Source organism: Taudactylus pleione, unplaced genomic scaffold (assembly GCF_031769625.1).
Source record: "Taudactylus pleione unplaced genomic scaffold, aTauple2 ptg000314l, whole genome shotgun sequence".
In the NCBI taxonomy this organism is placed as follows: Eukaryota; Metazoa; Chordata; class Amphibia; order Anura; family Myobatrachidae; genus Taudactylus; species Taudactylus pleione.
This window is the reverse complement of record NW_028284715.1, coordinates 2,030,458-2,057,452: the sequence shown is the minus strand read 5'-3', so window position 1 is coordinate 2,057,452 and position 26,995 is coordinate 2,030,458. Positions and strand designations below refer to the sequence as shown.

Genomic DNA, 26,995 nt, shown 5'->3' with positions numbered 1-26,995 from the left:
TGCCCCCACATACTCCTCAGACCTGCTCTTGCCACAAATGCCCCTAAGACCTGTTCTTGCCACAAAATGCCACCACATACCCCTCCGACATGCTCTTGCCACAAAATGCCCCTCACACCTGCTCTTGCCACAAAATGCCACCACATACCCCTCAGACTTGCTCTTGCCATGAAATGCCCCTCAGACCTGCTCTCGCCACAAATGCCCCTCAGTCCTGCTCTTGCCACAAAATGCCCCCACATGACACTCAAACCTTCTCCTATGTACCAGATACACACACATACTATACCAAGTGTACAGTACTTCAAAACTCCCTTCTGATTTCTCTGCATTTAAACCCATCAGAATAATAATCGCCAGGCGCTGTTCTCACCATCCGGACTCTTCTCTCAGCCTCTTCTGGCCAGTGCTATACAGAAGCCACTCTTCCTTTTGACGGTTCCCCCTCCCCTCCTGTTCCCGTAGCCTCTCTCTGCACCCCTTGCAGCACCTATTGTAGCACCTATTTGTAACGCCCCTGTCTCTGGTCGTTTAAAGTGTTCAGGAAAAAAAAGGGTTGACGTAATACCTAAACCCCCATCAGTGTATAGGCATCATGTCCATGTGCGTAAATGAGCTGATTGCCATGGCGGGAAGGGAAAGGTCTGGTCTCTGACAGACTCATTATCCCTCTGTCACTGAGCACCTGTCACTTAGCTTCACAGAAATTGTTTCTTTTATTAACTTCCATTATTACTTGCCATGTTTTAGCCGACAGAAACATTGTTTGCAATTAATGTGTAGTCACACTTACAATGTGCTAATAATCTGTTTTACGTGACACTTCCATCTTTGAAAGGAAAAAAAAAGTTGTTTATCTTATTACCGTACTGTTTCCTGTCATTATTTTCTCTCACCTACACGAGTTTTGTGCCGTATCCATCCTCTACACCAGTGATTTTCAACCTTTTTTAACTCTCGGCACACTACACAAGATTTTAAAATTAAAATTGCCAAGGCACACTATCCGACGATGCGGTGTGCGCGGACTATGAAAAAACACACTACATTAGTTCCCACAAGAACAAAACACACTACATTGGCCCTCACAAGAATAAAAAACACACTACATTGGCCCCCACAAGAATAAAACAATCCCATTGGCTGGCCTAACAGAAAAAAAACCCACATTGCTCCCCACAAAAAAAACAACCATACCACATTGCGCCCCACAGAATTGCTCCCCACAGAAAAAGAAACCTATGCAGAGCCTGCCTGGACAGAGCGCGGGCTGGCTGATTGGCGCAGGGCGTTGGCTGGCAGAGCGGGCTGGAGGGCAGTGGACAACGCGGCGTGCGTGACCTGTGATGTCACGCCGCCGCATCTTTGCAGGTCACTACCCGGTCGCACCTGAGTCTCCCAGAGGAGCTCAGCGGCCCGGGATGCTGAAGTACAGTAAAATGTGCCCGGTGGCTCTGACAGCCCCGCGGCACACTTCACAACCGGCCACGGCACACTAGTGTGCCGCGGCACACCGGTTGAAAACCGCTGCTCTACACTATAGAGGCAGTCTTTTGTTGGGGTGATCTAATAATAGTCACAAGAACAATATATGAATTCAGTAGGCACCGCAGCCACCCCACAGCCTCTGCTTCTGGCTGGAGGGTGCCTGGAACGGCACCCTGCAGCCAGCACCGCTGTGGCAGTGCTGTCTGTAGTGCCCATTGCACTTAATTACAGCTGCTCAGATCATCTTGAAGACGCTCCGAGCACTGCTGCAGCTTCAAGTGCCGACGGCCCCGCCCCCTTATATGCGTCGTCATGATGTCACACTGAAAAGGGGCAGGCCGGCACTCAGCCCTAGTTACGGCTCTGGTAATGAGCTAATCAGGTTTTTTGGCCGATGTGTGTACCCAGCGATGGGACGACGCAATGGAACGATACATTGCACGCCGTACGTACACACTGCACAATGCGGTGGAGGGCAGCGCGATGTGTCATTCCATGCTGCATGGCGCCGTTCATTACATGGTCTCATCTGAACAAAGTGCGATCGGGGGTACACACTATGCGATCAGCACGATATATCATTCTGATCCGTGTTGGAACAGTATATCGTGCAATGGATTGCAATATGTCTACCCAGCTTAAGTGTTACACATGCCTCATTCACGTTTTTATAGTGGTCCAATCAGGTAAATTCGTCAAATAAACAGTAATTGTGCAACAAACTGTGAGAAATGTATTGTACCGTGCAGAGGTTTGTGTAAGAGCTTCAGTGAAGAATGCGACGTGACCAGGGCTTACATATGAGACAAACACGTATGTATCTATGTATTATGTGTATGCTATGCATATATAATATATGAGATATGTGCCTTAAAGACCCCCCTATTGTGGAATTATATTATCATAAAAACCGGGTGTGATATGATATGTCGGCAGTCACAATGTCGACACTGATATTTTAGCCTAAAACTAACCCTATAGCTGCAGCCTAACCCTAATTGCAGGTGTCAACATTGTGACCCTCAACACTCACATTGTGTCAGTGTTGGCATTGTGAAAGTCAACATGTTAACTGTCATCCTGACATCCGGATTGTCGACATCCTGACTGGAACCCATCAAAAACATTCAATGATGCCTATGAGTTTGTTTGTTTGTCTAACACGCCAAGTACATTCTATAGTCACATCGTTTTCCACTGTCCTGAACATGGGCATAAAAGAAAGACCCTATGGCATATTAAAATATAGATATAATATATATTCATCTATTTGGACTAGGGATGTGCAGGCTCGGCATGGACAAAAGCCCATGAAAGATGATGTTTGTCCATGAAAGATGACATTTTGCCTCTTTCTGAGACCCGATTTTTGGCGGGAAAAAAATAATCGAATTTGGCGGGAAAATCCATAGTAATCCGAGTCTGCATATCCCTAATTTCGACCCATGTAGGTTTCCTGTGAGACCCCAAGTGAATTTTGCATCACACATACTGTACCTGTCTATTTTAGGGAGGTCCCTGTGGGGTCCTGGCTGCGGTGCAAGCTTGTGTGCTGAAACATCTTCTGTTTGGGAAAGACTCTGATATCAGGTGAGAAAAACCATTTTATAAAGCAAAAAAACAGAAAATTCGGACTTCACAGCATGATGTCAGTTTAAGATTTTGTAATGAGAGCCCGCCCTTGTGTAGTCCCTCTCTAATATTTATATGACCTCCAGGTATCATCGTACACAGCGGGTGGATGCACAGTGCCCACGTACTGACTGTGCCCAAAGGCCTATTCCTGTGACCCATATACACTACAGGGAGTATCCATTGGTGGCTAGATAGACCCCCAACATTTCTTGTGGTTAGGCAGACCCCAAAATCTTACATGACAGGTATTCTACCATCCCTCTGTGATTTCTTCCCTGTAGTAGCCGCCAAATAGTGATCATAAGCACTAAACTAGTTCTTACTCTCCTTGGTGAGATGTCTCTGACAGCTGAAGCAGGCTGGTGTCTGTGATCAGTGCCCGGCACAGGAAATGTCCCTCTCTGGAGACAGAGAGGGACATTTCCTGTACCCCTCTGTTATACCCCTCTACCAGCCGGCGATGCAGCACTGGGTTTAGGAAGGAAGGGCCGACCTGAGGCTGGGGCGTACTGGAAGATACTCAAGGACTAAAATATGTTATAAAAGCATTGACGTTAACTTTAGCAATGAATGGAGAACAAAATGTACCAGTTGCTATACAAAAGTAATGTATGCTCGATACCTAATTAGGAAACATGTAATTGATACATAGGTATGTAGCTGGTTAAACAAAGATGCGCGGTTGTGGTTAAGGTTCCAAAGGAGGACGGAGTATTATTTTTTTTTTAGTCCACTGATTGCTAGAGGTTGAATACATTATAATGGGAAATTCCTCTTTTGCGTCATAGGACGCTGGCAACTTGGGTGCCAGTTGCAAAAGTCCTGAGGCACTGCTGCTCTATACATATTTATTTGTGTCCTGGTAGGAACATAGTCATTGAGTTACTAAGAATCTCTCTGTGACGTCAAATTGTAGGAAGTCTGAAAGGCTCTTGATTGGCTCTGACTGATCATATGATATTAGGATACAGGTTAAGGGCAGTGGTCAGTCAGGTCTGATAACCAGACCATTGCAGCCAATGGGTACAACATTTATCACATGTGCAACCTGTGGTGAGTCACGTCTAAGAATACTGCTGAGCAGTATATCTGTGTTGCATGCGAGAGGATTCAGGATCTACCCAGCACGCAGGGACATTTGCAGTGGAACATAATCTGCTTGGCTGGCAATTCAGCACTTTGGCAAAATGGGAACCCCAGGGTCCTTAAAGTGCACAGATATCCTGCACAGAGGAGGCAGCCATTTTGTTTGCTGAGTCAATGTTTCTGATAATGCATACAAACTGTCCCCTGTTGTTTGGTCAGTCCCCATTTGGACCTTGAGAGGAGCAGTACTTATGTGAAAATGGCTGGGGGTTCACTCCAAAGTGGGTGTTTTCAGCAGGGTCTGGGTGGAATGGAGGTAGGGCTTAAATTGTCCCCATTCTGTATGTCTCAATGTTAGGTACATTAATGTCTCAGTTATATCATTAGTGTTAATTACTAGGCTGTATTAACATCATGATTGGTTTGGCCCATAACACGGCTGCCTCCACTGCCTTTCATCTAAGTGTTCCGAGATTAAGTCATGTCTACTAAAACTGCTTGTCCAAATTGCTTACTGATGTGTACACACACATCGTACTTCCTTGCCATGGCGTGACTTGGTAGCGCAGAGCGTCTGTTCATGCATCTTTTCACCTTCAAATGCATCTTATTACACCTACGGCTGTATCCGCACGGGAAACGCTACATTACAGTGTCATAGCCGCTGTCGCACGCAGGATATAGGTATGCCGCCATATCATTTTAATCAGCAGAATCAGTTTGTGCATCCTATTCGCATTGCTTTGCATTTGAAAGTCGCACGAACAGACGCTCAGTGCTACTGAATCACACGGCGCTCGCGTGTTATGTTTAGCGCGACTCGTAGCGCATGGAGGTAAGATGTACAGTATGTGGACACATCTGTACATACTGATTGGACTCACATACAGTACTGTACACTAGGGGCCTCATCAGGGTAGTGTACAACACTTGAGTTCTAATTAACATGTTAGTCATAATCATCATAAGAATACATTTCTGGACAAGCAAAATGAGTCCTGGTTTATTTATTTTCGAGCCACTGTTATGATCTGCCGCAGTGCAGCCCATTGTAAGGTCCCAGGGGTTTCAGAGGAGCCAGAACCAAGGAATTGCCCCAAATTTGAGGAAAAAATGTAAATCCCTCAAATATTATGAATATGGCGTCCTATCCAGGGCTGGGGCCTGCACCAGTAGCTATCAGTGCTGCAGCTCTTTACATTAATACTTGTAAAGGGATCCAGCATATGCACTGTTCCACTATGCCCCCTCTCTGTCCCACCCCACCCCATTCCCCCTCTCTGCCTGCTGCTTTGTCCTGCCCCACCCCCTCTCTGTCCCATCCTGCCCCCCTTCTGCTTGATGCTCTGACTTCCCCACCCCCTCTCTGCCTGATGTTCTGCCCTACCCTGCTTCCTCTTTGTCCCACCCCCCCTCTCCGCCTGCTGCTCTGTTCTGCCCCACGCTCTCTGTCCCATCCCACCACCCTCTCTGCTTGCTGACCTGTTCTGCCCCACCCCCTCTCTGTCCCACCCCCATCTCTACCTGCTGCTTTGTCCTGCCCCGCCCCCTCTCTGTCTGCTGCACTGACCTGCCCCTCTCTGCTTTGCTCCTCCCCCACCCCTGTTCTGCCCTGCCCCATACTTATGGTGCATACACACGGTCAGATTTTGTGTCAGATCTGAACGATAACGATTTTAAAAATAGTTCATTCGTTCATATCTGATGTCAGATAACGATATCTGACCTCTGATGTGTTTGCAGTCAGATTTGGACGATTTCATTCATTTTAATACTATCGGAAATCGTTAAAATCGTTGGTAAAAATCGTTCATTTGACGGATCTGACCGTGTGTATGCATTACCCTAAGCCTGGTGCCCCTGTAGGTCCTCCTCCTCCCTGGCTAGGCTAGGGTCTGTCCCCATCTGCCTAACAGTGGGAGTGCATTTTGGAGATGGGACAGAAGTTAGCAGATTATTATACAGATATCCAATTTTATCTGTTAGAAGACAGTAAAATATGGAAAAAAATGTTGATTTCGGGTTAGAACCCCTTTAAAATAAATAGAAAAAACTAAGGACAAAGAGTAGTACGAGCCAGAAAGATGGAAATGCAGTACTATGGTGGTAGAAGAATAAGAATAGAGTGTAGGGTTAATTCATTAATCTAATTCCTAGATATAACCAACACATTTATAAGGGGTTTTCACACAATTCTTTATAGTACAGTCATTTCCTTTTATTTGTAATTTACAATGATAAGGTACAGTAGCAACCTGTAATACATGTACAGGAAACTAGATTCATAAATGCACAATGAATTATGTCATGTAATACTAGAAGGTCCTTGTTTATTGCAGTAATTACCAATAGTTGTAAAGATTCAAACCCGATTTGCTTGCGTCCTGTTGGAAATGGGTTGGGTACGGGATGCAGGCAGTCAAAATCCTGATGCCGGCAACCCGACAGGGTTAGGATACCAACACATGACGTTAGGTATCCTAACCTTTCTCCTGACCCTAGCCTTCCCTCCCCAGAGTCTAAACCTAACCTCCTCCCCTAGTGCCTAAACCTAACCGCCTCCCCAAGTGCTTAAACCTAACCTCCCCACCTAGTGCCTAAACCTAACCTCCTCCCCTAGTGCCTAAACCTAACCCTCCCCCACCAGTGCCTAAACCTAACCCTCCCCCCCTAGTGCCTAAACCTAACCTCCTCCCCTAGTGCGTAAACCTAACCTCCCCACCCAGTGCCTAAACCTATCCTTCCCCCCTGGTGCCTAAACCTAACCTCCTCCCCTAGTGCCTAAACCTAACCTCCCCACCCAGTGCCTAAACCTAACCTCCTCCCCTAGTGCCTAAACCTAACCACCTCCCCTAGTGCCTAAACCTAACCTCCTCCCCTACTGCCTAAACCTATCCTTCCCCCCTAGTGCCTAAACCTAACCTCCCCACCCAGTGCCTAAACCTATCCTTCCCCCAGTGCCTAAACCTATCCTTCCCCCAGTGCCTAAACTATTCTTCCCCATCCACACAACATAAACCTAACCCTCCCCCTAGTGCCTATCCCTCCCCCTAACTCCGCTACTAACCTTCGGGATGCCGGTGCCGGGATTCTAACAGGGGTGGGTATTCCGGCGCCGGTATGCTAAGCGCCTTCATCCTCTTTGTCGGGATATTGACCGCATTCCGTTGGAAATAACTGTTATTGCAAAAAGGAAACCAAAAAAACTTCATTATCATGGTTTATGTCATGAATAAAATAAATTGCACACTAATGTAACCAAGCACTGCTAAATATACCAAGATGTTTCAGCCATTGTTGGTATATTCTTATGGAGATCATACATCAGCAATCAATCGGGGGAATTCCCCGTTTTGCAGATGATGGTGTAGAAAGATCTGCAATCTATGGGGTTTACCTGTTTTCGATTCCGACCAAAAAAAAAATGGAAGGTTGTCCAACATTTTGGGTGCCACAGATCAATCGGGGCTATAGATTGCTAGTATATGTATATAGCTATAGATTGCTAGTATATGGTAACTATCAGCCGATGTGCTGACCATTGATAGTAAAATGATGAGGTTTTCACGATCTGTTATTTGATCTGAAAATTACTGAACGATCTGTAACGTAATGGGTGCGGATTGGTAGATTGGAGAATTTAGAAAATTCGTGAGATGTAATTTTTCCATTTAGCTTATGTACCTGATACAAAACTACTTAAGGTTTCATTGATGATTATACACCCCCTACACATTTTATAGACCATTTAATGATTATTTCTTACAGGAGCGTACACTGGCCCTGAATCAGGGCGTTTTTTTTTTTTTGGAGCGGCCTCCTGGCCGCTCGCATAGCTGTGTGTGACCACCCACAGCTATTGCGAGCGGCCAGGATGATGGTCACGATGGTCAAGACCATCGCGAACATCGGGCGTGCGACAAGACCCTTGTGTTAGGGTCTTGTGGCCGCAAGCCCCAGAGAGCTTCTGGCTCTAATAGAGCCGGGTGCTCTCTCACTGACATCACTGGTGATGTCAGTGGGGCCGCCCACAAACGGCAGGCATTCGGATGGGAACGCCTCCGTTTGTGAAGCCATCCCCACGCCACGCCTCCAAAACGGTGCGAGCTGTCGATCAAAATCGACAGCCGCCCCTTTTGGTGCGAGACCCGGAGCACGGATTGCCCGTTGCTAGCCGGGTCTCGTGCATGCGCACGACGGAGCCGGGTCCGTCGTGCGCATGCGCTGTGGGCCACCATCGATCCAGTTGCGAGCGATCAGCGCTTGCGACCGGGTCTGAATCAGGCCCACTGTTCACATCCTAATGTCTCTTGTGTATAACAGCTGTTATTGATACATTGATCCTTTTGTGTATTTTATGTATAATGTGCCCTGCTTTTCCCTATTTAGCCGAGCTTTACAGCCTTCAGACACTCTTAGGACAAGTTGCCTGTATAAAGCCATCGCTGAAATCTTATGGCGTGCTGGAGAAAGCCAGGAAGCCGTTGTCACACTGTGAGTAAAAATAAGCTAATGTAATGGTCACACATTTTATCTCTTTATGTATCAGACCAGACTAGGATCTTCACAATTACAGAGTGAAACAGTGGAAAATTCCCAGGAGCAAAAAAATTGGGAGCTGATCCCATTGCAAGATGGATTGTGCCCGCTCCTTTAGCTACTGGAACACAAATAAAAATTGGAATGGGATTTGATGACACTGAGACTTTCAAGCCCCCCCTCCCTTATAATCAGCCTATTACACTATGTGTAAATGGTTAAGTTCTTATACAGCACAGTCCCATTTGCAGTGTCTGCAGGACTGTGCAATAAACAGGCTAAACAGCAGGTGAAAAGTGATGGACACTCAGGGCCTGATTCAGAGCCGGACGCTCTGACCAGAGCGCTCACTCTGAATCAGGGCCTTCCTACCTGTTTTTGGAGCGTCCTCATGGACGCTCGCATAGCTGTGGGTTACCACCCACAGCTTATGCGAGCGTCCATGATGGTCGCGATGGTCAAGACCATCGCGACCATCGGGCTTGCGACGAGACCCTGCGGTAGGGTCTCGCTGCCGCAAGCCCTGGAGTGATTTGGGCTCTATCAGTGATGTCAGTGGGGCCGGAACCATACGGTAGGCGTTCCCATGGGAACGCCTCCGTCTGGGCAGCCACGCCCCAGCACGCCCACCAAAGGGGGCGTGCTGTCACTCACTATCGACAGCACACCCCCTTTGGTGCGAGACCCCGAGCGACGGCTTCCCCGTCGCTCGCCGGGTCTCGCGCATGCGCACAACGGAGCAGCCTCCGTCGTGCGCATTTGGGTACCATCGACCCGCTTGCGAGCTGAATGAGACCCTCTATTAACTTAAAATGTTGCAGGTACACTGTTATTTTACGTCCTCAACAAACAGGCTGAGCCTGAAAGAACAGATATCCCTGTCTGGCAGCTGGAGATCTTCTGTCTAAAGCTGGGTTTACACCTGAATGACGTTGTGACGTGGCAGTGTGATGTAACGATATATTACATCGCCGTACACACTACAAAGTCCGCCGTACATCGATGCAATATATCGTTACATGCATTGTGTAACAATACCGCATCGTCCATGCAGAACATCCAATGGGATGATGCAACGAACGATGGTTGGAGGTACGCACAATACGATGGTCATGCAGATTGGTCGAAAGTACCAAGATCTCGTGATATATCGTATAGTGTGTACACAGCTTGACAGTTTACAACAGAAATGAGTTCACCACAACCTCTCCCCTTCTCTCTTACACAGACCTTCCTGTGTCCACAGTTCCAGAGAGGAGCAGTGCTGAGAGTGAGAGCCTCCTGTAAATTCCTCTTAGCAAGTGCAGTGCTTTTTATGGCTACAGAATACACTTTCCAGTTACTGTAATTGAAATAAGGGATGGTTGCTAAGAATACTGTCATATTTTGGCATTTGTGTTTATATATCCTTGTGTTATGTTGTGTTGTGTTGTGTTGTAGGTCATCGGGAAGGCAGCAGTTTAGCCCAGCTGGAAGGTATAAAGCCGACGGAATCCTTGAAAGTGTAAGGTTTACTTTGGCAAAGATTTTTAATGAAGACTTTAATGAATATACCTTGTAATACAGTTACTGCATATATGTATCACACAGTCACTCAGACATGCTGCTCTAACCAGAAACCCTATACAAGGTTCCTGCTTTTCTTTGTTGAGGCAGGGGCCATGTAGTATCAATGTGCGTTGATCTGGTGGTGATGTGCCATCAGTATGAAATACCGCCGGACCTATGTCCGGGGATTGAAATCCCAATGCCGCAAGCCCGGCACCAGTGAAGATCCCGACTGCTGAAAAAGGTAAGTACTAGCTAACCCACTGACCCAACCCTCCTTTAGGGGTGCCGAACCCCAACCTCCCTCCCTAGTGCCTAACCCTAATCCCCCTCTAAGTGCCTAAACCTAACCCCCCCCCCTTCCCCGCTGCCTAAACTTAACCCTCCCGGGGTGGTGCCTACCCCTAACCTCCCCCCGGGGGTGCCTAACCCTAAACCCCCCCTTCCCCTTGCCTGACCCTCCCAGGGGGGTGCCTAACCCTAAATCCCCCCCGGGAGCCCCTAGCCTAACCCCCCAACCCCCCTGCGCGGCTCTCCGCGCCCGGCTTACCTTTGATCAGTATGCCGGACGTCGGGGCTTCCGGCGTAGATAAAATGACAGGCGTCAGGTTCTCGACGCCTATCATTAGACCCCTGCCGGGATTAGACAGTCGGGAAGCCGTCGGTCGGCATTTCTACCGTCGGCTTCCTGACTGCATCCCGCCATGGGTAGGGGTTAGAATTCACATGGACATGATGCATAGGCTTCCTAACAGCATTGGTGATGAGACTGCAAAAGGAGGTCAGCCTGCAGACTTTGTATATGTGCATCTGTATTTAAATCCTCAATTAGTCATGCGTTCCAGCTAGACATTGCACTTGTTATTAACCTCCACTACCAATTTTCCAGGTGCTTGCAAATATTAGCTTCAACTGGTTTAAAGGGATTCACCATCATTGTTTGTAATGTGAGTGCTGAAGTGTGTAAAACAAAAAATATGTGTTACTGCCCTGGGGGCCATTACCGTCTGTCCCCACCAAGAACCCTGCTATCATAGTGCTGGTGCTGGGGTGTCTCTAGCAGCCTGGACCGTAAATTTGAGGACACCGAGGTCCTGATTCCCGGCTTCCCGACTGTCATATCCCGGCAAGGGTGAAATGCCGGGCGTCTAGATGTAGACGCCCGGCATTTCCCCGACGCCGGGAGACCGGCGCCCGGCATCCCGATCGTAGTGATGCCGGGCGCCGCGAGCGGACAGCTGCGGTGGGGGAGGGTTAGGTTTAGGGCTCCCGGGAGGGACTTAGGGTTAGGCACCCCCCCGGGAGGGTTAGGGTTAGGCCGGCGGTATTTCATACCGATTCTGTTTACAGATCTTAGAGATATTAAAAGTTGCTAATTTATTCCACAAATTCTCATAAAGGTTCCATGATTTTACGGTGACAATGGAAGGGATTTAACTGTGTTAGTGCTGTTACAGTACATTATTTGAGGTTTAGCACTGTGCAGATGTGTCCAGTGTTATCTTAAGGCCCCCATACACGGTGAGATTCAAAGTTGGTAAGATCGATTCCCTTGAAATACTTCATAAGATGTGGTCAAATGGTGTACGATTGATCATTAAGATCATAGGATAAGATGCATAGAAGTGTATCACATCGTACACGATCAGTTGAGATCTCTCTGCGATCCAACTAGACAACAGCAGGGACTCAAAATACAACTATTTGCAAACGATTATTCTGTCCAGCCTGTAGAAATTGCCAAAATCGTGTTAAAAATCGTCCCGTGTATGGCCAGCTTTAGATTATTATTTCAGTCTAAACAAGATAATTTATCTTTAACCCATATTATGCTAATAAACTGCATGCTTAGCAAAATCGTAGTATTGGCTATGACTGTAGATTATGTGACTCAAGGCAGAATAATAAATAGCCTTTTGGGATAGTGTTGGCCCCATTTCATTATTGGTTTGAAATTTGGAAACTACTCAAGGGTAAAAGACTTGTGCACTAGGGACCTCATTCAGAGGTGGTCGGTAGATGCAAGTGGTCGCACAGAATCAGGGCGGCCGCTTGCATCCTGAATGGCCGCCTCCTTGTCGATCGTTAGGCTTAACGACCGACCAGGTTGATGGTCGCGATGGTGATCACCATCGCGACCATCGGGGCTTACGACCAGACCCCAGGAAGCTTCCTGCTGTGATGACAGTGCGGCCGCCCACAAAACGGTAGGCGTTCGTAAAGGAACGCCTCTGTTTTGGAAACCACCCAACCGGCCCGCCTACCAAACGGGGGCAGCTGTCGATCAACATCTACAGCCGCCCCTTTGGTAGCGAACTCCGGAGCGACAGAGTTTCTCTGTTGCTCCGGGGCTTGCGCACGCCTAGTGCGTCCGCTGCGCGTGCGCAGGCCAAACCATCGAGTCGGTTACGAGCGCATCGGCGCTCACAGCCGACTCTGAGCTCCCAGGTCTCAGAAGATTCCTCTATATTTCTTGTCTGTAAATTCTCAATGAAGAAGATCAGTCAAACCCAATGTAGCTATTTATAACACTGATATGTTCTCTACCTGATATACATCAAAGATTTCAGGCATCCTTCGGTTTTCTTCAACTATAGACCCATCTAAATGCACAATACAGTGTAAGAGGTGACGTCCCAAGCTATGTTTGCTTTAAGTGAGTTATTGACCTTGGTTAAAAAAAAGTCTACAATTAGGATCATCTCATTTGCAATGTTATATTTTCTATTTACTTAGGGCCTGATTCAGCTTTGGAAATAGAGTGAGATTTAGCACTTAACTGATCACCTTGGTGACACCATGCTGCACTGCTAGTGGGGCAGATTGAAAATGTGCAGAGAGATTTAGATTTGGGAGGGGGTGTCCAAACTGACATCTAAAGTGCAGTGTAATAATAAAGCCAGTATTTGTGGGCTACATACAAAAAAAATGTATGTATTTACACCCCTTGCATTGCAACATGGTTTGTCCAGGTACACAGTTACGTGCTAATTCTCACTCTATTCCCAAAGCTGAATCAGGCCCTTAGTTTCCATATTGAGGTGCATTTGGTTAGGTTCTAAGTTCACTTTTGTTTCCATTTTTCATCTCCTGTTTATGTGTCCCCAGTTTTGAACTGTGAAGTGATGTAACAACCTTTAGCCAATCAGATTGTATAAATGGCCACAACTGCATGAGATGAATGAGCTGATATTGTGGGAGGCAGTTTAGGCCTATTTTACATTTACTAACAACTGCGCTAGTATGCTAATCCATTGCGATCGCTATGCCGCCGCAGCACAACATAAGGACGCCCACCTTACCTTACACACATCCGTAATGTTTAGCAAGACTGCGAAACCATTGGTACAAACGAGTACCATCGCAGCCTCACGCACACTTGCACAAGCTCTGACCTTACTCAGAAATTGCTAACTTCAGCGTACGCTATGAGACCTCAAGCTGTGTACGGAATCGCAGAGGCTAATTTGTGCACGCCCCTGCAACGGTGTTCAAACGCCCTGGCGCGCCTGCGTTTTGTCCCCCCGTCACCACCCACAAACGCCACTTCCTGTCAATCACTATGCGATGGGTCTGCATGGTCACTGCGAACGCAGTGGATAGTTCTCGCACGCACACTGCGATGCATGCGCAGATCGCAACAATCGGCTGATTGCGTGCGTAATTGCAGTTGCGATCCGTACTGAAACAGGCCCTCAGTCCTTGACCATTTGTAAGCAACTTTGAAGTGGGCAGGGCCAAAACCAACCTGTACCCAATAAGAGCATTAAAATATACGCAGAGCCACACCATTCTGTAGCCAATCAGAGGATTCAAATATTCACTGCTAGACCAACCTGTAGCCTATCAGACAGAGCATAAGAATATTCACAGAGCTAGACCCACCTGTAGCCAATCAGAGCATTATAATATTCACAGCTAGAACAACCTGTAGCTAATCAGTGCATTACAATATTTGCTGATAGAACAGCCTGCAGCCTATCAGAGCATTACAGTAGTTACATGGCTAGACCAACCAGTGCATTATTATGTGTGCAACGTGGGCATTTTAACAAAGCAAACTGCACTATAAGTGTTCACATGAATTATTATTTCCTGTTCCAGCTAATCCTTTACAGCTTTACAAAATATGAAGATCTTGTGACCTTTCTGCAACAAAATGTTAATCAGGTAAATAAAAATATTTATTTCAGCCTATTCTATTTGAATTGATGAAAACATTGCAGATTGCAAGGTTTAAACCTGCGCTTAATTAGTGTAGTTTGTCAATTTCTGCCAGACCATAATATAGAAAAAGCAAGCCTTAAGGCCCCCATACATCAGCAATTGATTGCAGCAATCGTGCAATCTGCAATCGATTGTGTAGAAAAATCATTCTCTTTTTCAATCGATTGCAGATTGCAGAATTGCCACAATCGATTGAAAAAGGGAAAGATTTTTATACACAATCGATTGCAAATTGCCCGATTGCTGCAATCAATTGCTGATGTATGGGGGCCTTTAGGTCACATTAGAAACTGGGATGCGTGTGATTGGGTTCCACATTTAGAACAGACTTGAGCCTCTACCGCAGGAGTTCCCAACCACGGTCCTCAAGACACACTAACAGTCCAGGTTTTAGGGATAGCCATACTTGAGCACAAGTGACTTAATTAGTACCTCAGTTATTTTGATTTAACCATCTGTGCACAATCATGGATATCACTAAAACCAGGACTGTTAGAGGGGTATTCAATATGAAAGGTTAACTTCCCTGGCGAAGTTAACGTTTCATATCGGAGTTTTTTTCTGCGTAAAGGTATGGTGCGCGCTCCCGCTTATCCCCGTATTCAATATCAAATTAATGAAAACGGGAAACTCCGAAGTTGGATTTGCGTAAAGTTACAAATTTTTCCTTAAAATAATTGTAAGATCCCCCTAAAGTTGTAAAAACATGGGGGATCACTATGGGTACCCCCGTTTTAGCCTTTAATTGAAAGTCGGGGCTTTAAATAGCCCAGCAGGTGTTTTTTTCCCGACATTGAAGAAGTGATGCAGAAGAGCACTTAGGTTATTTTTTTCGTTTTTTTAAGTGGTCCCATCAAATTTGGGGTACATGAAAATGGGTACTAGCATATTTTGATGTCCCTAAAGTAAGTTTTTAAAAATTCTGCATTTATGCACCTGCCGCTATAATTCTATTCTAGAAAACACCTGCCGCATACTTGCAGAATAGCCCTGAACCTATTTCCCTATTGTTTAACAATTTTTTCCCCATTTTTTTTTTTGCACCCCAATTTTTAAATTAATTTTTTGGGGTGTCCCTATTTTTTTTTTAACTTTTTTTGACACAGTTCTTTTTTAAATGTCAATCTCAGGGGTGCAGGTTATTTTTTTTAAGCCTGCACCCCTAAACCCCAATTCTGCTCTTTTTTTCGACACCTATTCAATGGTGAAAAGTTATCACCGTTTTTTATCAAAGACTTTTCAAAACTGCGATAAGTCTTTGAAATTGAATACGGTGTAAAACTAAAACAAGTGATATTAACGCAAAAACGTTAAAAAGTGCGATATTAAAGCAAAAAACGATGTTATCGCACCCATATTGAATACCCCTATATGTGTGCCTTGAGGACCGAGGTTGGGAATCACTGCTCTACAGTCAATAGACTTCTTTTCTTGTCATTTGATATGTTTAGTGTTGGAGACCGATCAGGCCGCAGCCAGTTTCAGGTCCTCCATCACCTAAATAATTCACTTAAATTGGTTAAAACACACAGATATACAAATACCTTGGCTGGTATTCGCCTTAAGATAACAAAATATGCTTCTAATATGGATTTTTTTAGTATGGTTAGAATGAAAGCAAATGTCTGGCTAGTTCCAGCACCTTGTTGCATTGCACCAGTTTCCATAAATGTCTCTGCTTGTTTTAAAATCAACATTTTTGTTGGTGAAGTGCTAGATAGGAAAGTTGAATAATCTGTACTGTAATGTCTACATGAGAGTTACCGTCTTACCGATTGCTTTTGTTACACTTTTTAGTTTGAATTTGGACCATTTGGGTGCATCCTGCTCACTCTCTCCACCATCTTGTCAAGATCCGTTGAACTGTAAGTAAATGTATAGTGTCCGAGGACAAGTTTGTATGTAGTAAGAACTTTCAGTGCACGTTTGGTGCTAATCCCAGGGCAAGCGAACTGCCTCTCACATGTCTACTGGGGCAAGATTAGGGTAAGGGTTCCGTCTCCTGGGGTAAAGAGTTTCAGCAGCCACTGGGGCGTATTTATAATGGGTGCAGGGTGTGCGGGGCACACGGGAGCCCTGGGTCCATGGGGGGCCTGCACCCCACACCCTGCGCCCATATTATACTTACCTCTCCGGAGTCCCACGTCGGCGCCAGTGTCTGCGCTGTAAAAAACGTCTGGAAAATGAGTGCCGCGGCCATTTTCCAGTCGCACATGAGCTATAGACTCTGGGCACACTCTAGTGCCCAGAGTCTATAAGTGCGGCACTGGCCGTGCACCGCTCAGTGCACTCCCGGACGGAGAGGAGGAGACCCGTGACGGAGACTGCACACGGGTACCCTCCTCTCTAGAAACGCCCCTGAGGAGCTAAGTAGTAGTACACCAGTCCAGGGCTTTGGTACATGGATCCTCAGCTAGTTTTATTAGCAGCACCGAAAAAGTAAACAAAACATAAAAGTAAATCCCGCCTGTCCGTCTCTAACTAAATAGAATTATTCCCTTCCTAACTTCCCTCTCACAAAACAGTCTTTAGCACAGCACTTACTATACATTCAGTAATCACAGTGTCTTTCAACAGGCCTCTGAGAGGATGACTACAGAGACTGGCACACCCTTTATCAGCCTCTCACAGGTGGTCTGGCAATCAAGCCTCCCAATTAGTTTCTGTCTACCAGACAGAAGCTAAAAACCTGGGGCATATATGTCTCCCCTTGACAACTGTTCCAGGTTTTTTGTCACACTACTTATCAGTCACTTGTCACAGTGTTCCACATGTCTGTGTTATTAAATAACTGCTGTAATTGTATGCTTTTCTGTAATCACTGATTTAAACTCAAATATTTCCTATCTAAGATCCAATATAAGACTGAACAAAGGAATTAAAGTCAGCCACAGATATTATGTATGAATGAGATGATACCACTAATTCATAAACCGTGAGACCGACAATTTTTGTACAAGTACAGAGAATTGAGAGCTGATAAACAGCCCATTCAGAGTGCAATACTGATTAATCTGTTGACTTTCATTGGTAATAAAAGAGATGGAAGAGTTATGGTCCATGTACTTGAATTTAATTTTTTTAGGACAAGAAAGGATTTTTTTTCTATTATTTTGTGGTCAGTATATAGGAAAAAATTTAATAAAAGTTTGCACCTCGCCCTAGGAATTCGGGTGAAGCTCTGGTAGCTGTCTCCTAGCAGAGACTTTCTAAGTAAAACCCAGAATGAATAATTACCTTATTCATTTAGCCTATATTATTTTACTGGGATGCGGTTAAGATCCCGACAACCGGGATGCCGTCTGCCGGAACCCCTGCATCGGAATGCTGATCGCTGAGACAACACCGGCGCCGAAATCCCGACATGACTAGGGATGCCGACACTGGGATCCCGGCAGACGGCATCCTGATCGTAAGGACATCGGGGAAAGGTAAATATCAGCAGCGGTGGGGGGGGGGGGGAGAGTTAGGTTTAGGTAGCTGGGGGTCTAAGGGTTAGGCTGTGGGAGGGGGAAGGTTAGGATTAGGCTCCGGGCAAGGTTAGGTTCAGGCACCACCTGAGTGTTTTTCATTTGCAACACTTATATCCCTGCGAGTGTGGATCTGTATACGATGCACAACTGAACTCGGCGTGGAAAAAATCCGCACCCGCTACATATTAGTGCTTTGTACACAAATTTAGACTCCGTTGCAGACAGATATGTAAGTGTTGCGTATATTAAATTAATCATTGCAGCCTTGTGTAGTGGTTTTGTCTCATCACATAGCGAATAAGATGGATTTTGGGGTGAAAATGATGTTTGGCGCAAGCCGAGTCGCACAGGACCTGGCGCACCAAGAAGGATTGTTTGGAGCAACTGCAGCAATGGTGTATGAGCACACATCTGTACCGCAGCTAGTGTATGAGCACACATATATACCGCAGCTAGTGTATGAGCACACATTTGTACCGCAGCTAGTGTATGAGCACACATCTGTACCGCAGCTAGTGTATGAGCACACATATATACCGCAGCTAGTGTATGAGAACACATCTATACCGCAGCTAGTGTATGAGCACACATATATACCGCAGCTAGTGTATGAGCACACATCTATACCGCAGCTAGTGTATGAGCACACATCTATACCGCAGCTAGTGTATGAGCACACATATATACCGCAGCTAGTGTATGAGCACACATCTATACCGCAGCTAGTGTATGAGCACACATCTGTACCGCAGCTAGTGTATGAGCACACATCTATACCGCAGCTAGTGTATGAGAACACATCTGTACCGCAGCTAGTGTAACCTGACTGGAGTGTTACTCTTGGCCTCTGTGGTATTTGTGTCCACGTAGTGCAGAAGATACTGTCATTCTATGTCTAAGTGTTTCATCTGTGGAGAACTATGTACCCGGACTTGCTGGTACGGCTATTGTGCACTAGAACGTGTTTACATAACTAAAATATTTCTGGCATATAATGAAGAGTCAGGGAAGGACATTTGGATTTTGCAGGGATTTATCATTTTTTTTCCACTTGTCAGGGAGGTCTCGGCTGTGTATTACAGGGCCTGCCAGCTAGTAATCGGATGAATTAGTCTTTGACATTTGAAAGTTAAAATTGCTCTACAAACCTGTTGGTGATAAAGAGAGAATAATTCATGGGTAATGCAAAGTTTGATCATAAAAAGTATTTTACTGATTAGCGTTAGCCAGTAAACCCACTGCAAACCTTCTGGAAAAGGGAGAGCAAACAGTGCAAGAGATTGGTTATGTCTATAAATATGAAAACACTTATTTATACATAAATAAATAAAATGTATTTATGCACCAATTTGAACTTTGGATTGTTCGGTATGTATCCATGGGCTGTGGGGGGGGAGGTGATGGAGCAGGGGTGTGGCAGGTAAGAACCGCATGGAGGGCCAAAGGGTGGCACGGCTAAGCGCAGGGATGGGGTGGGGGGCAGAGACTGAGGTGATCACAGGTCCGTTTTGCTGTCAGTTTTGTGATACGCCGCACACCACGTGACCCCACGCAGACAGGCATCACCAGGGAGACTGTACATATAAACAGTGCTAAAAGGAAGCGTAGTACATACAGTCAGGTGCATAAATATTGGGACATTGACAGAATTTTCATATTTTGGCCTCTATTCACCACCACGATGGCTTTGAAATGAAACAAACAAGATGTGCTTTAACTGCAGACTTTCAGATTTAATTTGAGGGTAATTACATCCAAATCAGGTGAACGGTGTAGGAATTACAACGGTTTCTATATATGTCTCCCACTTTTAAAGGGGCCAAAAGTAATGGAGCAAACTAAACAATCCTAAATCTAACTTTCACTTTTTAATACTTTGTTGCAAATCCTTTGCAGGCAATTACACCCTGAAGTCTGGAACGCATAGACATCACCAGACGCTGGGTTTCATCCCTGGTGATGCTCTGCCAGGTCTCTACTGCAAATGTCTTCAGTTCCTGCTTGTTCTTGGGGCATTTTCCCTTCAGTTTTGTCTTCATCAAGTGAAATGCATGCTCAATCCGATTCAGGTCAGGGGACTGACTTGGCCATTGCATAACATTCCACTTTTTAGCCTTAAAAAAACTCTTTGGTTGCTTTTGCAGTATGCTTTGGGTCATTGTCCATCTGCACTGTGAAGCGCCGTCCAATGAGTTCTGAAGCATTTGACTGAATATGAGCATATAATATTGCCCGAAACACTTCAGAATTCATTCTGCTGCTTTTGTCAGCAGTCACATCATCAATAAATACAAGGGAACCAGTTCCATTGGCAGCCATACATGCCCACGCCATGACACTACCACCACCATGCTCCACTGATGAGGTGGTATGTTTTGGATCATGAGCAGTTCCTTTCCTTCTCCATACTCTTCTCTTCCCATCACTCTGGTACAAGTTGATCTTTGTCTCATCTGTCCATAGGATGTTGTTCCAGAACTGTAATGGCTTTTTTAGATGTTGTTTGGCAAACTTTAATCTGGTCTTCCCGTTTTTGAGGCTCACAAATGGTTTACATCTTGTGGTGAACCCTCTATATTCACTCTTGTGAAGTCTTCTCTTGATTGTTGACTTTGACACATTTACACCTACCTCCAGGAGAGTGTTCTTGATTTGGCCAACTGTTGTGAAGGGGTTTTTCTTCACCAGGGAAATAATTCTTCTGTCATCCACCACAGTTGTTTTCCATGTCTTCCGGGTCTTTTGGTGTTGCTGAGCTCTCCGGTGCATTCTTTCTTTTTAAGAATGTTCCAAACAGTTGATTTGGCCACACCTAATGTTTTTGCTATCTCTCTGATGGGTTTGTTTTGACTTTTCAGCCTAATGATGGCTTGCTTCACTGATAGTGACAGCTCTTTGGATCTCATATTGAGAGTCGACAGCAACTGATTCCAAATGCAAATGTCACACCTAGAATCAACTCCAGACCGTTTACCTGCTTAATTGATAATGAAATAGCGAGTCAATAGCCCACACCTGTCCATGAAATTGCTTTTGAGTTGATAGTCCCATTACTTTTGGACCCTTAAAAGTGGGAGGCACATATAGAAACCGTAGTTCCTACACCGTTCACCTGATTTGGATGTAATTACCCTCAAATTAAATCTGAAAGTCTGCAGTTAAAGCACATCTTGTTTGTTTCATTTCAAAGCCATTGTGGTGGTGAATAGAGGCCAAAATATGAAAATTCTGTCAATGTCCCAATATTTATGCACCTGACTGTATGTCTATGAATACATCTCTTCATTTATTACACTGGGGAACAGTCAATCTGTTGCCAGGGATTTAAGAGTTGTTTTCGATTAATTTTGTGCTCCTGTTCATGAATATGCCATGCTTATTTTTCAATTGGCACTAGTTTTTGAGATATGCATATGTCTTTAATATTTATGAAAAATTAAATTAAACAATGTTAAAAATAGTTAAAAAGATATTTTTTTTTATTCTGATTAAATTTGATTCGTAAAATGTTATAAAAAGACACAGGATGTTCTGTTGTATTCTTGTTACGGGCAGTCCCTCTGCAGACTCCAACAGTAATCGGCCATCATTTGATGATCCCACCTTCCTTGATATCTTTCTTCCATTACCTGAATATCCTGGTGGAACCGTTCACCCTGTTCTTCGCTTAAATCTCCTAGCTTGGACGAGAAGTAATCTAAATGGCTGTACAAAAATGTACTTTAATACCCATGTTGGCACCTACTTTCTCAAAATATTTTAGCATGTTGTGGACTAATTCATGATAGTTGTCTGCGTTGTGATTGCCTAAAAATTTTGAATGACAGACATAACTCAGCCATGCTCCAGATTCGGTTTCAGGCACAGATGTGGTCAAATTTGGATCCTTCACCAGTTTCCGTATCTGTGGGCCGTCAAAAATTCCTGCCTTTAATTTAAGAGATGGAAATGTTCGACAAATATATATGAAACAAACGCCTGACTTGTCCAATGTTTTTACAGATTGTTTCATTAAACCCAGTTTGCTATGGAGAGGCAGCAGTATGATTTTTTTTCCTGTCAATTAAGGGCTCATGAATGATGTTGGCTTCTCCTACAGTTCTAACTTCTCTTGGAGGCCATATGGGTTGCTGCCAGTGTTTTTGTTTTGCATGACTATCCCATAAGCATATGTGACAAGGATACTTGGTATATCCACTTTGCTGTCCAAGAAGAAAGTTTACCATTTTTAAATCAATACAAACAGACCACTGATGCTGAGAATAAGCAATTTTTCTTAAGACTAACTTGATATTTTCATACTGTTCTTTAAGTTTTGTTGAATGACCAATACGATTCGATGCAAATGTATTCCCATTGTGCACTAATACGCATTCTAAGCTCCTTTTAGAACTATTCAAAAAGAGCCGCCAGTCTTCTGCTCGATATTCTGGTAAGCCCATCATCTGGAGAAGTGCCGGAATATTGTTGCAATACACGAGATTGTTATCTTGGCTAAGGAACGGCAGTATGGCTTGCTCTCTATTGCTCTCTATTTCGATACGACGTTATAGTGACATCCGGCTCAAGTCAGTGCTTTTCTTGAAGTCTGGATGCTAAAAGCTCAGCTCCTTTTTTCGATAAATTCAAGTCACAAATTAAATCGGTTAGTTCGTTTTGAGAAAATTTGTTTGGAGTAGAGAAACTTTCTTCAAACTCACTTTCACCTGTGTTGTCACTTGCACTGGATGAAATTAACATTTCCACATCATCACATTCAACTTTACTAGGGGTGTGCACCGGCCACTTTTCGTGTTTTGTGTTTTGGTTTTGGATCTGGATCTTTCTTCGTGTTTTGGATCTGGATTGGTTTTGCCAAAACCACCCTTCCGTGTTTTGGGTTCTGGGTTTTGTGTTTTGGATCTGTATTTTTTTTTAAAAAAGCATAAAAACAGCTAAAATCACAGAATTTGTAGGTTTTTCTGCTCCTATGCTATTATTAACCTCAATAACCTTAATTTCCACTCATTTCCAGTCTATTCTGAACACCTCACACCTCACAATAGTGTTTTTATGTCCAAAAGGTTGCACCGAGGTAGCTGGATGACTATGCTAAGCGACACGAGTGGGCGGCACAAACACGTGACCCATCTAGGCGTGAAACTGCAGTGGCAGACAGGATGGCAGTTTGAAAAACTAGGCCCCAAACTGTACATAATGCAAAGAAAAAAAAGAGGTGCAAGATGGAATTGTCCTTGGGCCCTCCCACCCACCCTTATGTTGTATAAACAGGACATGCACACTTTAACAAACCAATCATTTCAGCGCCAGGGTCTGCCACACAACTGTGGCTGAAATGATTGGTTCGTTTGGGCCCCCACAAAACAAGCTGGCAATTAATGTGTCCCTGCACAAACTGGCTCTACGGAGGCAAGATGTCATCCTCATCCTCTTCATCCACCGATTCCTCACCCTCTTCAGTGTGTACATCCTCATCCTCACAAAGTATTAACTCGTCCCCACTTGAATCCACCCCCACAGGTCCCTCTGTACCTTCTGGAGGCTGGTCTCCCTGGAAGAGCTGATAATTCATTTTGATGAACATCATCTTCTCCACATTCTGTGGAAGCAACCTCCTACGCCTTTCGCTGACAAGGTTCCCGGCTGCACTAAACACTCTTTCGGAGTACACACTGGAGGGGGGGCAACTCAGGTAAAATAGAGCCAGTTTGTACAGGGGCCTCCAAATTGCCTCTTTTTCCTGCCAGTACAGGTATGGACTGTCTGACATGCCTACTTGGATGCTGTCACCGATGTAATCCTCCACCATTCTGTCAATGGTGACAGTATCATATGCAGTGACAGTAGACATGTCAGAAATTGTTGCCAGGTCCTTCAGTCCGGACCAGATGTCCAAACTTGGTCCTGCCTGCCCTGCATCACCGCCAGCGGGTTGCTTAGGATACCTACGTTTTTTCCTGGCAGCCCCAGTTGCGGGAGAAAATGAAGAAGGAGCCGTTGACGTGTCACGTTCCGCTTCAGCTGACAGTGTGTTCACCAGCAGGTCTTTGCACCTCTGCAGGCTTGTGTCGGCCGGAAAGAGAGACACCACATAGGCTTTAAACCTAGGATCGAGCACGGTGGCCAAAATGTAGTGGTCTGATTTCAACAGATTGACCACCCTGGAATCCTGGCAAAGCGAATGAAGGGCTTCATCCACAAGTCCCACATCCCGAGCGGAATCGCTCCGTCTTAGCTCCTCCTTCACTTTCTCCAGCTGCTTCTGCAAAAGCCTGATGAGGGGAATGACCTGACTCAAGCTGGCAGTGTCTGAACTGACTTCACGTGTGGCAAGTTCGAAGGGCTGGAGAACCTTGCACAACACGGAAATCATTCTCCACTGCGCTTGAGTCAGGTGCATACCCCCTCCATTGCCTATGTCATAGGTGGATGTATAGGCTTGTATGGCCTTTTGCTGCTCCTCCATCCTCTGAAGCATATAGAGGGTTGAGTTCCACCGCGTCACAACCTCTTGCTTCAGGTGATGGCGGGGCAGGTTCAAGAGTGTTTGCTGGCGCTCCAGTCTTCGGCACGCAGTCGCTGAATGGCGAAAGTGGCCAGAAATTTTTCGGGCCACCCAAAGCGTCTCCTGCACGCCCCTGTCGCTTTTCAGAAAATTCTGCACCACCAAGTTTATTGTGTGAGCAAAACATGGGACGTGCTGGAATTTGCCCAGATGTAATGCCCGCACAATATTGGTGGCGTTGTCAGATATCACAAATCCCCAGGAGAGTCTAAGTGGGGTAAGCCACTGGGCGATGATTTCCCTCAGTTTCTCTAAGAGGTTGTCGGCGGTGTGCCTCTTACTGAAACCGGTGATACACAGCGTAGCCTGCCTTGTAACGAGCTGGCGTTTCTGAGATGCTGCTACTGGTGACGCTGCTGCTGTTGCTGCGTAAGGTGATACATCTACCCAGTGGGCTGTCACAGTCATATAGTCCTTAGTCTGCCCTGTTCCACTTGTCCACATGTCCGTGGTTAAGTGGACATTGTGTACAACGGCATTTTTCAGGACACTGAGGACACTTTTTCTGACGTTTCTGTACAATCTCGGTATCGCCTGCCTAGTGAAGTGGAATCTAGACGGGATTTGGAACCGGGGACACACTACCTCCATCAATTGTCTAAATCCCACTGCACTAATGGCGGATACCGGACGCACGTCTAACACCAACATAGCAGTCAAGGCCTCAGTTATACGTTTTGCTTCAGGATGACTGCTGTCGTACTTCATCCTCCTCGCTAAGGACTGTTGGAGCGTCAATTGTTTAGTAAAAGTAGTGGTGTTCCTACTTCCTCTCTGGGATGATGAACGACTCCCAGCAGCAGCAACAGCAGCAGCGGCAGCAGTAAGCGTAGCAATGCAGGATCCTCCGGAGGAATCCCGGATAGGAGAGTCAGTCATGCCAGTGACATGGCCTGCAGGACTACTTCCGATCCTGACTAAGGAGGAAATTGACGAGGAGGGAGTTGACGGTGTGGTTTGCAGGCGCTTGGATACAACAGGACAACGGGATTTAGGTGTCCCTGGACTGCTTACGGTCTTAGCCAAAGTTTCTGAACTTGACAGTAACTTTTTATGAACGCGCTGCAGGTGCCGTATAAGGGAGGATGTTCCTAGGTGGTTGACGTCCCTAACCCTACTTATTTCACCTTTACATATGGTACATATGGCAAGACAGTTGTTGTCCGGATTTGGATAGAAATATTGCCAGACCAAAGAGGTGGAATGTTTGGTCTTCTGCCCAGGCATGACCGTGATGGGCTTTTTCATCCCACGGACAACAACTGTCTCCCCCGGAGCCTGATTTAAACAAACCACATCACCATCAGAATCCTCCTCGCCAACTTCCTCCTCAGCGCCAGCTACACCAGTATCCTCATCCTGTTGTACTTCAACAGTGACATCTTCAATTTGCATATCAGCAAGTGGACTGTGGGTGCTCCTTTCAGCACTTGCAGGGGGCGTGCAAATGGTGGAAAGAGCCACCTCTTCCCGTCCAGTGCTGGGAAGGTCAGGCATCGCAACCACCACCACACTTGGACTCTCCTTGGGGATTTGTGATATCTTCTTAGAAAGCACAGTTCTTCGCTGTGCTTTTGCCAGCTTAACTCTTTTGATTTTTTTAGTGGGAGGAGGGCTTCCATCGTCATGTGAAGCTGAACCACTAGTCATGAACATACTAGGGATCGACCTTAGCCGTTCCTTGCCACTCCGTGTCGTAAATGGCATATTGGCAAGTTTACGTTTCTCTTCAGATGATTTAAATGTTTTTTTCAAGGTCATTTTCCTGAACTTTGTCATTTGGGATTGTATGTGCCCTCTACTATGACATTGGGCATCGGCCTTGGCAGACGACGTTGATGGCATGTTATCGTCTATGTCATGACAAGTGGCAGCAGCTTCAGCACTAGGAGGAAGTGGTTCTTGATCTTTCTCTATTTTATTTTTATCGGAGAAAGTTTGGTCCTCCATTTATGTTATATCGATTTGATATATACGTGCGGCTAAACACAGAAAATATTTTTTTATTTTTGCTGGAGAGTAGTGCACTTTGTGGGTTACACCAGTCTTTAAGAAATGAGCCAGCCGGCTCTTTACTTATGGGACACAGGCGCACGCTTGGCGCTGCTCCTTTGTTGATGCACGTGCGGCTACTGCGCACACAATTCACAAACACAGAAAATTATTTTTTTTTTGGTTTGGACTGGAGTGTACTTTCGGGGGTTACAGCACCCTTTAACGGTCAAGCCAGCCGGCCCTTTACTTATGACACAGGCGCACGCTTGGCACTACTTTGTTGATGCACGTGCGGCTACTGCGCACACAATTCACAAACACAGAAAATAATTTTTTTTTTGGTTTGGACTGGAGTGTACTTTCGGGGGTTACAGCACCCTTTAATGGTCAAGCCAGCCGGCCCTTTACTTATGACACAGGCGCACGCTTGGCACTACTT

At 45.5% G+C, this 26,995-nt stretch overlaps 1 protein-coding gene across 2 annotated transcripts in view; it reads left to right on the top strand.

Moving 5' to 3' along the window:
- Positions 1–26,995, top strand: part of MINDY4 (MINDY lysine 48 deubiquitinase 4) — a 171,139-nt gene that overhangs the window by 89,806 nt on the left and 54,338 nt on the right. For both annotated transcript variants that reach the window (XM_088442581.1, XM_088442580.1), the window contains 5 exons: positions 2,999–3,078; positions 8,599–8,703; positions 10,189–10,252; positions 14,401–14,466; positions 16,321–16,388. In XM_088442581.1, coding sequence (XP_088298707.1) covers positions 2,999–3,078; positions 8,599–8,703; positions 10,189–10,252; positions 14,401–14,466; positions 16,321–16,388 — 383 coding nt within the window. The remainder of the gene's footprint in view (positions 1–2,998; positions 3,079–8,598; positions 8,704–10,188; positions 10,253–14,400; positions 14,467–16,320; positions 16,389–26,995) is intronic.